The sequence below is a fragment of the Zonotrichia albicollis genome, chromosome 5, assembly GCF_047830755.1.
Source record: "Zonotrichia albicollis isolate bZonAlb1 chromosome 5, bZonAlb1.hap1, whole genome shotgun sequence".
In the NCBI taxonomy this organism is placed as follows: Eukaryota; Metazoa; Chordata; class Aves; order Passeriformes; family Passerellidae; genus Zonotrichia; species Zonotrichia albicollis.
Window position 1 is genome coordinate 2242246 of NC_133823.1, and position 12891 is coordinate 2255136.

At 52.7% G+C, this 12891-nt stretch overlaps 1 protein-coding gene across 1 annotated transcript; it reads left to right on the top strand.

The window, feature by feature from the left end:
• On the top strand, positions 1-10351 carry LOC102072020 (uncharacterized). The gene is made up of 2 exons (XM_014269725.3): positions 1-585; positions 6308-10351. The coding sequence occupies exon 2, from the start codon at positions 6318-6320 to the stop codon at positions 8940-8942; it is 2625 nt and encodes an 874-aa protein (XP_014125200.3). The 5' UTR covers positions 1-585; positions 6308-6317; the 3' UTR covers positions 8943-10351.
• The last annotated feature ends 2540 nt before the right edge of the window (positions 10352-12891 follow it).

Below are 12891 nucleotides of genomic sequence, written 5' to 3' on the forward strand. Positions count from 1 at the left end.
TAAATGATGATTTGTGTGAATTTTCCTGTCATTTCATCCCGCCCTGGCAAATAGATTTGTGCTTGAGGGTGGTTTGGCAGGAATGTGTTTGTTACAAGTGTCAGGTGTGGGCTTCATGTGGGATCTCCTCACTATGCCCAGGTGCCAATGGGGTCTGCAGTAAATGAGGGGGCCATGGGGGGATCTGGAAGGATGGACAGCCAGAGGACAGGCTCCAGCTCTCCCTCTTCAGGACATTTGGTGCAAGCAGGAGTTTAGCGTGAGCCATGATAATCCTGGACCTCCCCTAACAGATAAGGGGCAGTGCAGGTGCTGCCGTGTGATCTCAACTTCCCTAATCAGTATCAAAGAGGATAAGGAAAGACAAGGAAAGTGTCCTTGGGAAGGCAGCACACGGAGGAGGAAAAGACACCAAGGAAGTAAACACAGGTGTCACCAGCCCCAAACAACGACCTGCCATGGCTATAAAAATCACCAGGCTGCCACCTCGTCACCACCTTTACCTTAAGGGTGCTGGATCCGCTGGATCTCTGCAGAGACCATCTCCAGACTCCTGGGACTGCCGGAACGCTCAGCCGAGGATTGGTGAGATCTCATTATTGGGCTCCTACTCCGTCTCTCCTTTGCTTCACCCGCTCCCACATCCCACATCCCTTCCCCGTTCCCTCCCGGGAGCCGGCGGCTCGCGGCAGCTGCCGGCCCGGCCGCGGCCTCCTGTTCCCACCTTCCCCTTCCCTTGTGCCCAGGCTCGGTGTCCCCCCGGGGCCAGTGCTTTCTGGAGAGGTGGGTTGTGGGGTTGTGGTGTTGTGGCCTTGCTCTGTGGAGGGGCCGAAGGAGTTGTCAGTGCTGGTGTGTTAGGGTAGTTTTGCCCTGAGTCGGAGCGGTCTCAGATCTTGTTCCCTTTGCTATGATGAGTGACATTGTTAGCAGTTGGAAGCTGGAGCAGTTTGTGCTCCAGAAGTGTCTCCCCCCAATTTGGTCACCAGGGTCTTTCCAGGGCCCAGATGCTTACCAGCAGCTGTGCCAGCAGTGGGAGAGTTGGTCAGAGGAGAACAAAAAGCCCAAACCCACTAACAAGTGTAAGAAGCGAGCGGCTTTGCAGGGTTTGCTGATGGTAGGCAGGGAGTTGTCCAAATTGCTGAAGGAGGCTCTTGAGAATGTGCAGACCTTGGAGAAGGCCAAGGAGGAGCTCAAGGCCCGGGTGGACAACCTGCAGGCGGAGGTGCAGGGTCTGTGTGGGGACTCTCTGCGGAACGCAGTGGAGATCACCCGGCTGGAAAACAAGCTGGGCTATGAGAAGCTGAAAACGGAGGAGCTGAAAAAGGAGGTTGGCAAGTGGATTGGGGAGACCCACGATGCTCAGAGCGCGGTGAGGGCGGTCCTGCAGGACGTCCAGCGGGACCGGGGCACTGGCCCCGATCACAAGGTGTGCCACACCAAGATCCAGGAGCTGGAGGCAGAGCTGGGGGTGTCAAGGGGCATTGTGGCTGCCATTAAAGGCAAGAGGACTCAGATTGGGACTGGTGATGGGGAGGACTCCCTGGACCTGCACCCACCCCACTATGATTATGAGGATGATGTGTGGGGTGCTAACAGCCCCACCAGGCCGTCCCCCTATGCTCCTCTGCGGGAGGAGGTGTGCCAGCTGCAAGTAGGGGAGGCAGAGGCTTCCAAAGATAAAAAGGTCCCCCACGATGAGCCAGTCAGCCATGTCCCACTCCAACCCATAGACACCAACAGGGCTGTCCTCTGGTTTACCCCTGAGCAGCTTAAGACAGTGGGGAAGATGCTGGGGCCACTGACAAAGGAAACAGCAATTAACTGGCTGTCCAGGGTCCAGCGTCTGCCCAAGTGCCAAAATGGCAGCTTTGTGAGTGACCTGATAGACATTGTGAGAAAGTCCATGAAACCAGATGATTTTGCGTCACTGCCAGGGGATGTACAGATGGGCAATGTCCCGGACATTGGGGATGTCCAGCTGGCCGTGCTGAAAGTGTTCTTCCCAGAGGTCAACCCCTTAGTGCTCTTCCACCAGGAGAAGCAAAACCCTGAGGAGAGGCCTGATGCCTATGTTAACCGTAAAAAGATGCTCTACCAGATAGCTGGGCTGCCTGGCTCAAAGAACTCCCCTCCTGATTTTGACAGGATTGAATTCAAGCAGCCTCTGGTGATGGGGCTGACACCCCCACTGCGGGTGATTGCTGGTGGGGATGCAGACAAAAAGCCTCTGTCAGAGCTGGAGCAGTTCCTGAACCAGAATTTTGAGCTGCAAAAGCAGGCATTCCCAGGGTACACGTCGGGGGGGAAGAAAGGGAAAACCTTGGGCATGCCTTTCCAAAATGCAGGGATGAGAAAGATGCAAGGAGACAACCGAAAAGATCCTGACAGCAAGGGGGGGATGGGGAAGGAGAACCAGCAAGGGCTCAGGTTTCAGAAGTCTAACGCTTGGCGGGCTGAGCTGAGGAAGCGCTTGCTAAAATATGAGAAACCGGAGGACATTGATGGCTTGCCGGAAGCAGAGCTCTTCAAAAAACTGGCCCTGCACGAGACCAAAAAAACCAGCAGCTCCCACCTGATTGACCCGGGGGCTAAGGCTCAGCAATAGGGCTGCCAGGCACCCGCATCGCCCCTTTTTGTGGCACCGATTAAGACCGATTTGTGGGGGCGCCTGATAGTTGATACAACTATTGGAGGGGGGGTGCTTGGACAAGTGATGTTAATTGATATTGGTGCCTCTTATTCAATTCTGAACATGGTCCCTGGCAGAGCCGGGATCTTCCAAACCTCTGAAATTATTGAACTGACAAGGCCCAATGGCCAGAAATCCTCAGTGCCCTTCACAGGGCCCATACCCTTTGAAATTGGGGCTGCCAAAGGGTCTGAAAAATTTGGGAAAATAGAAATGAAAGGAAAGCCAGGAATTTTAGCCATCTCCACACTGACAAAGATGGGAGTGGTGGTGGACCTGGCAAACCAAGCGTTGCTACATTGCCCACAAATTGATTTGCCTGTCATCCCGGCAAGCCACAGGGTGATGTCAGTGAAAGCCCCTGAGATCCTGGTCCATCCTGAGTGGGAGCCCCGGGTGAAACGGGTCACAGAGCAGTTCCCCCAGGTCTGGGCAAGGAGCAAGCTGGACTGTGGGCAGACTGATGCTGCTGTGTCCATCAAAGGGCCGGATCCGCCTCCTCAGCTTCAGCCCTGGTACCCGGCTGAGGCTGAGGACAGCTTGTGGGACACAGTCAAAACCTTGCTGAACCAGGGCGTTCTGGTGGAGCAGCAGAGCACCAGCAACGCCCCAGTGTGGCCCCTGAGGAAAGCTGATGGGAAAACGTGGAAGCTGACAGTTGATTTCAGCACCCTGAACCAAGTCACCCCAATGCAGACCTCCACGGTGGTCAGGTACCCCAACATCATGGCAGCCATCGCCCGGGGCTCCGAGTGGTTCTCGGTGCTCAGCCTGACCAGCCCATCATTTGCCATCCCCTTGCACCCCGAGTCCTGGCACAAGTTTGCCTTCACGATTCGAGGGCGGCAATTTGCTTTCACCAGAGTTCCCCCAGGTTTCCACAGTGCCCCTGCCATCTGCCACGCCCGTGTGGTGAGGATGTGGGAGCAGGTCAGCCACAGGGAGAGCGTGCTGTCCTGTGCTGGGGATATCCTCATCCACACCCGGACCAAGGAGAAGAACCTGGAGGTGCTGGCAGAGGTGCTGGGGGCTGTCCAGAAGACAGGGTTCAGGATCAGCCCCACAAAGGCCCAGCTGTGCTGGAAGGAGGTTTCCTTTGTGGGGGTGACCCTGGGGGAGGAAGGGCGCTCACTGGAAAAGCAGAGGGTTGAGCTAATACAGAAGATGTCAGCCCCGTCTGATGTCACCACTCTGAGGTCCTTCCTGTTCCTCCTGAGGTTGTGCCGTGAGTTCATTGAGAGCTATGCAGAGAAAACAGCCCCCCTTTGCCACCTCCTGAAAAAGAACACCCCCTGGGAATGGGGGCCAGAGCAGGAAGAGGCAGTGAAGACCTTGAAGGAGAGTGTGGCACAAGCCCCCACGCTGGCACATCCCTGGGGGGACAGACCCTATGTTCTGCAGCTGGCCAGCACGGGCATGGGGCTGCAGGCCACCCTGGGCCAGCAGCACAGCGCCAAGCTGCTCCCTGTGGCCCACGCCTCGCGTCTCCTGACGCCAGCTGAGCAACAGTTCAGTGACTATGAGAGGGAGGTTCTGGCCTTAACCTGGGCCCTGCAGCACTGGGAATACGTGCTGGGCTCAGCCCCAGTGCTGCTGAGGACCTCCTGCACCCCGGTGAGGTACCTCTTGTTGGGAAAGGGGGATGAAGGTCCCCCGTGCTGCCCCAGAATGGCCAACTGGGGGCTGGCGCTGACCAACAAGGAGGTCCCTGGGGACCTCTCCCCTGGCGCCTACAGGGTGCTAATCTGTGCAGAGAGGGATGGGGAGGAGCTGGGGGTGTCCCTTACTGACCCCAAGCCACGGAGGGCACCCCTCTTTGAGAGCAGCCTCAGCCTGGAGGAGGCCAAGGAGAGAGGCTACGTTGTGTGGTTTGTGGATGGGTCCAACTACCACGAGGAAGGGGTGCCCTACACGGGCTATGCTGCTGTCAACAGGGGCACGGGGGAGGTGGTGAAGGGGAGGTGCCTGCCACACTCCATCCAGGCCGCCGAGCTGGTGGCCGTGATGGCTGCCCTGGAAAACACGCCCTCAGACAAGCCACTGGCCATATTTTCAGACTCAGGGTGGGTGGTGCGTGTGGCACTGGAGTGGCTGCCCCTCTGGAGGGAGAGGGACATGCAGTCTGCTGATGGCAAGCCTGTCACCTATGCCAAAAAGCTGCTGTACCTTGCCAGGCTGGCAGAGCAGAGGGTGTGCCCGGCACAGATCATCAAGGTCAAGGCCCACAAGAAGGGAACAGAGGAAGCCAAGTGGAACAAGGAGGCAGATGCCAAAGCCAAGCAGGGTGCCAAGGAAGGGCTGATGTGGAAGGCCAGCAAGGTATCAGAGAATGGCCCAATGTTGGTGGCTCCCAGCAGGCATTGGGAGAACGTGGATCTGGTGGGCTTGCAGGCACAGGACCCCAGGCTCAGGGAGTTAGTGCAGGGCAAGGAGTACAAAGGGTGCAAGGTGTGGAAAGACGTCTCAGGGCTGATCCTGGCACGGAGGGAGGGGGCAGATTTCCCAGTCTGGGTGGTGCCTGGGCTGGTCCGGACAGAGCTGGTGGCCCTGGCTCATGAGCAAGGGCATCTGGGGACAGATAAGACCATGGTGAAGCTGCAGGGTGCTGGGTGGTGGCCTGAAATGAGAGAGGATGTGGAGAGGTATGTCAGCAACTGCCTGACCTGTGCAGCCAACAATCCCGATGCCAAAACAGCCAAAGCCATCCTGGGCCACCAGAGGGCTTCTGGGCCGTGGAGCAAGTTGCAGATGGAGTTTATTGGCCCTCTGCCCCAAACAGCCCAAGGCAATAAGTACTGCCTAGTGGTCAGTGATATCTTCACCAAATGGGTGGAAGCATTCCCAGCCCGAAACAACTCAGCCAGTGCCACTGCAAAGATCCTGGTAGAGCACATCTTCTCACAGTGGGGCATCCCAAAGGAGATCCACTCAGATCACGGCCAGCGCTTCATCGGGGAGGTCACAAAGGGGGTGTGTCAGGCCCTGGGAATCAAGCAAAAGCTCCACATCACAGGGCATTTCCAGAAGCCAATCTCAGCAGAGGGACCCAACCAGCCACTAAAGACAGCCCTGAGGAAGCTTGTGAGCCAGCAAAGGAAAGACTGGGATCATAAGCTCCCACTGACCTTGCTGGCACTGAGGGGGTCTCTGGCATCTCAAACACTTTCCCCCACAAAATTTCCTCCTGCAAGAGACCCGAAGTTTCTGGAACACTGGTGGCAAGGAGGGGAGCCCCCAGATGAAATGCAGCCCCGCGTCCTGATGGACAGGTGGGTCCAGGACATGCTGAGAACGGTGTCAGCCACCTACCACCAGCTTGCCTCAGTGCAGGAGACCAGCATCCCAAAGATGGATAAGCAGCTGGGAGTGCTGCTGCGCCCCGTGGAGTGGAACACAGGGGACCTGGTCATATACAGAGGGGTTAGGGAGAAGAACCAGGTGCTGGAACCCCAGTGGCTGGGGCCTGTTAGGGTTGTGAACAAGGCCAGCCCCTCTGTGTACCAGGTAGAAATCAGAAAAGGGGCAAAAAGGCAGGAGAAATGGTTCCATTCTTCACAATTAAAAGCATGGAAGGGAAACTAACGGGGCTGGAGAGGCCTCCTTGCTTATGTTTTGCAGATAAAGGAAAATGGAAGGCGATTGTGACCAGCGGGAAGGGCGATCTTCGTGGCATCACCAGCCCTGTTTGTGCTGCGGGGAAAATGCTTTCAAATTTGTGATTGCAGGATTTACTTTGCTTTCTGGTATGTGCATAGTGCTGAGCACCCACTGTGTCCAACTGACCCATCAGCATCTTGGTAAAAATGTCACACATTCTCACTTAGAAAGGCACCTTGACACACAGGCCACAGCTCAGCACAGGCTTAGGAGGCACACAAACACTGGGACTGATTGGCCCTGGTCCCAAGCTTACATAAGACACACAGGAATCATGGGATTAAATTCTAGCAAAGGCTTAAATTTGTCAACAGTGGTTATGCATGAGGCAGAGGTGTACTTGGAAAATGAGTGGGGCTGGGATAGCACAAACAGACTTCCACAGCTGCTGGGAAAGGTGGGACAGCAAATAAAGGTGGGGTGCAGGGTAATTAATGGATCTACTCACCAGCAAGTAACTCAAATCTCTGTCATTGAAATAAAAACTAAGAAGAATCAGAACAAAATCTGTGCTGTGGAGAATTTGGACTGCTGGTACAATTTTACTTTGGTCCAGCCAGTCTTTGTGGTTTGCCTTTGGGCACACAACAGCATGGGGCTGTCCTTTAAATTTAAGATCAGCACCACAGCACCCTCATTTGCTGCCATTAAGATCTCAAAGTGCCATTTTTTGGCCTGGCATGCACCCCGTTATGTTGAAATTGGCAACCAGGTAAAACTGGAAATTAAATACTCCCAAGAAAGTGTTGCTGACCCAATGCAAATTAATGACACCACCGTGACTGTCACAGCCCCTGACAGCCATAAGTGGATCATTCCACTGACCTGCCTCTGTGAGACCAAAACACTTGATAGATCTGAATTAGACATGGAGGCTTCGTGGTATAATCAGGATTATGGACGTTGCCCACACCTGATCATAACCCTCCAGGTGTGGTGTCAAGGAAGCCTGAGCGTAGAAATGTCCCCCAAACTCGGAGGAAAGTGGTGGATAGGAGGCCCCGAAGGATTTAAAAAAGAATTTGCCATCATTGCTGTCTTGCCCCCTTTCATTTCCAAAATAGGTCCTTACGTAGTGAAGAAAAATCACATCCAGGAGCTGTTGACAGGGCCTGTCCGGTCACTAAAGAAGGTGGTGCTGTCTCTCTCCACTGTTAACATTTCCTCTGTCAGCCCACATTGTGCCCCTTTCCTGTCCATTCTGCACACTGGCTGGCTGGCCTGGCTCCACAGCCGCTCCCTCCAGGCCGCCCGGGCCAGGAGGGACCTGCTGGCCACAGCCCTGGGAGGAGGAGCTGCTGGCCTGGGAGTCCTCAACAGCATGGACGCTGAAGTCTTGGCAAACAAGCTGGAGACTGTCACCTCGGGCGTGCAGGGCCTCCTCAAGCCCCTGAATTCATCCCTGTCCAGCCTTGGGATGGGGCAGTGGCTTGTGTCAGAGGTGCTTCCCACCTGGGAACAAATAAGTGAGAAAGACCATCAGATGCTGTTGCGAGCCCTGGGCGAGGAACAAAGTAACATCTCTCTTGCTCTTAGCTGCATCCAGGCCCAGATGTGGGTGCAGAGTGTTGTTGCAGGCATCCTGAGAGACGGTGACAACGGCGTCCTGCCCACCGAGATCCGAAAGATCGTGTGGGACGCGGCCACAGAGAAGGAGCGGCAGCTCCAGGCCTGGTGGAGGCTCGTCAACTTCACCCACGACCAGGCCCTCAACGCGGTCATTGCCCACGTCCTCACTGTGGCAGAGGCTCACATTGAAAAGGTTTACCCCATCGTGGCCCTGGGGGTGAACACCAACGGGTCTGTGGTCTACCCCCTGGAGCACCGCATGTGGGCCAGGGTGTCTGACGGGAGGTGGGAGACGGTGGATTTGGAAGCCTGCATTTTGGAGAGGGGGCTGGGATTCATATGCGAAGATGATGCCCTTAAGGCGAGTGATGTGTGCTTTGACACCAAAGAAGGGGTGTGCCACTTTGAGATCAACCCCCAGAGCAGTAACAGAACCATGATACTGTACGTAGGGAAGGGCTGCGTGTGCTTCAGAACTATGTGTAAATACGTGCAGATTAATGAAGCTTATAACCAGACTGTGTTTAGTGACTCAAATATGTGTGCTTGCAATGTAGCTACTATTAGAGGCTGTGATTTTGTGTATAAACCACCCGTGCTTACTAGCCAGTTGCTAATCAGAAACTATACCTTGTATCGTAGTATAACCCCAACCCCCATCGGTATGGATTTATCACTTGTAAAAGAAATGTTAGAGCATGCAGATTTGCAGCAGCTGCTAGAAAATGCCAAGGCCCAAGCTAAAAAGGTCCTAATAACGGTTCACCACGATGGTAAAGTTATAAAACAGGTCATGGAACGAATTAAGAGGGCGGGAGAGCACCACTGGTGGGAAGTTTTTTTTGGCTGGTCCCCCACGGCCACTGGCATTTTCAACACGCTGCTGCACCCCATTGTAGTCATCCTGCTGATGCAAATCTGTGTGTGCTTTGCCATGGTAGTCACTTGTTACCGGATGAGGCAGGTGAAGCTCTGCTTTGATAACCAGGTGAAAGGAGCAGGGCTGGCCAAGAGCCTCCTGAAATAGTCAAGGGCAAGACTGGGTTGGCCTCTGTGTTTGCCACCAAGAAGATCTTTTGGCTCCGCTGTTGGCTGCAACCCAGTAGGCGTTGAGCGGTGGGGACACATGCCATGCCAGACCTTGATGACAGGGATGGCCTTCTCTGTTACCAGAGGGCCACCCAGGAGGGGAGGACAGGCCAAGCAACCTGCAGATGGCATGAGTCACAGAATGGCTGAGGTTGGAAGGGACCTCTAGAGAGATTTGATTTAGTCTGAACCCACCTGCTCAAGCAGATTGCCCAGGACTGTGTTCAGCTGGGTTTTGACCACCTCCATGGATGGAGACTCCACAAATTCTCTGGGCAAACCTGTTTCATTGTTTAATCACCCTCATAGCAAAGAAGCAAAAGGTAGCATAAGTAGCTTGTTTTTGAACTTCTCATCCCCAAATAGTAATGTTAAGATGCTGCTCTTGTGTGATTTAAGAGTCCTTAAACCAGGGAGATAGGGGTAAGGAAAGCCATGGACACTCTTGGAAGGTTGTGGTCTACTGCAGCCTGAGACAAATGAAAAGTCTCTGTTTCGGCCCGCACGTTCAAAGAATGAATTGGAGTTCTTCATTTCTTGTCTCAATGTTTATTGTATCTTATGTATAAAAATTTTTCTCCTGCCTTGCTGAGGCCCATCCAGCAGGACAGTTCCAGGCACTCTGCCTGCCCCCGGGGCGGTGCTGTCTCTTTATACTACAAACTATGTATACAATGTTTACAATAACTTCCCAATACCTATCACCTATGTTAAACAGTGAGCTTCTACTCTAAACCAATCTAAAAGTGCCAGCATCACAGCAGAAGATGGAGGTAAAGAAGAAGAACAACAAAGGCTATTCACACCCAAGTCCTTGCATCTTGTCCCCAAAACCCCTATTCTAAAACCCCCAAAATCTACTTTTTCAATTAGTGATAATTTTATTATTACACTACTTAAACTTCTGTGGCTTTCAGGTCTTCATACAAAGCTGGTAATTTGCTCCAGGGATCATAATCAAACCCACAGGTGTTCTGGGCTGTGTGCCAGGGTCTCTGTGCCCCCTGGCAGGGGTCCTGGCCATCCTGGACACCCAGAGGAATGTACTGAGTTCCAACAGGACACTGTCTTTGGAAGGAAAGAGAAGGAAATTTAACACCTGAGCTTGGAAAAGCACCCATGGAAGACAGCAGGGGTGTGAGCAGCCTCAAAGACTTGGAAAGATGATAAAAGATGAGCAGAACAGAAGACCCTGTACTCATCATGGACTTTAAGGACCTGAATCCACATGGACCTTTGCAGCATCACCTCCAGGTTCCCAAGACTCCCAGCACGCCTGGCCAGCGGATTGGTGAGATCTTGTTTTTGGAGCCTGGACTTCACTGCTTTGCTTTGCTTAGTTGTGCATGTACTCAATAAATCTGTCTGTTAGAGAATGGGCTGTCTGTTCCATCACTGCCTCTCACTCACTAGCCAGGCTTGTACCCTTGGCTACCCTGGGAAAGAGAAATCCTGGTTACAAGAAAGAAATGTGGGTTTTCCCCCCTCTTTCATAAGCCCAGATCTCCCACTTGCTTTTTTGTCTGCAGAATATTCACTCAAACACAAAGATTTCAGCCTTGGGCTGCAGGATGGGGCTCTGAGCTGATGCACAAACTCACACCCCTCTCTCACTCTGCCCCTCCTCACCTGCATCTCTCCCCTGCTTCTGAATACAGAAAGAGCCTCAAAATACACAAATGGGGTCTCAAACAATTTTAAAACATGGGCAATTTCAATAATTAGATTAACTACCTCATTTCCAGGCCATGTTCAATTTAATCTCAGAGGTGCTGCACTCTCTGAGAATGGGGCAGGGGGTGGGGGGTTACACAGACAAAAAACCCTTTGCAATTTAGGTTGAAATAAATAGATAAAATCCTTTAATCCAGCAGAAAACAAATGAAAACTGAGAAATAAATTTAAAACCCACTTTTCACAATCACTGGGCTGAGAGGTGCAAAGAAATATCATGGTGCTGCAGCATAGGTGTTTTAAAGAAATGCAAAACTTTGATAAAGACACTTCCCCTTAAAAATATACATTATAACTGAGCTCATGAAAATATAAATACATAAATAATGGTCTAAACTCACAGAAATCCATTTTTTCCTCTCCAAGAAAAACAAATACACCCCATTCACCTTTGGGATGGGAGGTTGAATTCTCCCTTCACCCCTCCCACCTGGCTGGGAAAGGGCCATAATCTGATCCCCTCTATGCTTTGCTGTTCCCTTCAGTTTCCCCATCACAAAACCTCACAGAAAACACAGGGTTGTTTGGTTAAAGCACCTTTCTTACTTGCTAACAACTCACATGTTTCACGCGAACTAATTTCCCAGTGATTAATTACCCCTTTACACAAAGCGTTTACCCCTTACACCACAGAAAATTCCCATTATCCACCCTTCAGTCCCACACATGAGCCCTGGGATGATGGTATAGCCATAGGGAAAGGGTTCCTACAGCTACACACAGCTTTTGGCTGAGCACAGAGCCCTGCACGTGCATCCTCTGCAGCTGCACCGAGCTGCTCCCTCTGCACAGCCAGCTCGTGTGTGCATGTGGGTTGGGAAAGTTCAGAAGAATGATGAAGTTTCCCCCCTTAACTGCCATTTGTTTATCACCACAAACCAAGGAGGGCTGTTTTCACAGCAGCAGCACCACTGCTGTGGCTGTGACACACTTGGGGGTGCAGCCTAGGGACAGGACTCCAGGATTTGTCTGCTCTGCCAGCAGTTTCAGTAGATGCCAGAAAAGATTCTACCCAAACCTGCCTGCTCTTCTGAGTCAAGTGGGTAACACAACTGCATTTATTCCCTGGTCCTTTTGTCCCTATCCTCTCTGCTTTGGGGCAGAGTGGACTCTGTGCAGCACCTGTGAGCAGTGGCCTGTGGAAGCCATCCATCCATCCCTCCCTCCATCCATCCATCCATCCATCCATCCATCCATCCATCATCCATCCATCCATCCATCCATCCATCCCCCATCCATCCATCCATCCATCCCCCATCCATCCATCATCCATCCATCCATCATTCATCCATCATCCATCCATCCATCCATCATCCATCCATCCATCCATCCATCATCCATCCATCCATCCATCCATCATCCATCCATCCATCCATCCATCCATCCATCCATCATCCATCCATCCATCATCCATCCATCCATCCATCCATCCATCCATCCATCCATCATCCATCCATCCATCCCCCATCCATCCATCATCCATCCATCCCATCATCCATCCATCCATCCATCCATCATCCATCCATCCATCATCCATCCATCCATCCATCCATCATCCATCCATCCATCCATCCATCCATCCCCCATCCATCCATCCATCCATCCATCCATCCATCCATCCATCCATCCATCCCATCATCCATCCATCCATCCATCCATCCATCCATCCATCCATCCATCCATCATCCATCCATCCATCCAACCATCCATCCATCATCCATCCATCCATCCATCCATCCATCCATCCATCCGCCACACAGAGGTGCCACAGCAGCTCCTCACTCCATTTGAGCAGACACAGTCTCCAAAGCCCAGGTGAGTGGAGATACCTGAGATATCAGATCATGGCTGCATGGGGCCATGTGCAGAGCCAGCCCTGGGCTAAGGACCTGGCAGATACCCTGAGCCCAAACCTCCCACAGGGGCTCCAGTCAAGTGCAGAAGGGATTCTCACCTGGGTCCTTCTCTGGCTGGGCTGGTACCTGAGCACACGGCTCAGAAAAAGCTCAGACTTTGATTTCCCATCCCCAAACAGATTACAGCATTGTATTTCCACAAAAATGTTCAACAAAGCTTGGAGCTTTTTGGGGGGTTCTAAAAGACCATCAAGGGTAATTTCATATCTCTTTGGGCAGGGCCAGCTGGGCAGATTT

Coding starts and splice junctions, on each gene's coding strand:
- LOC102072020 (XM_014269725.3), top strand. CDS start 6,318: ATGGAAGGCGATTGTGACCAGCGGGAAGGGCGATCTTCGTGGCATCAC.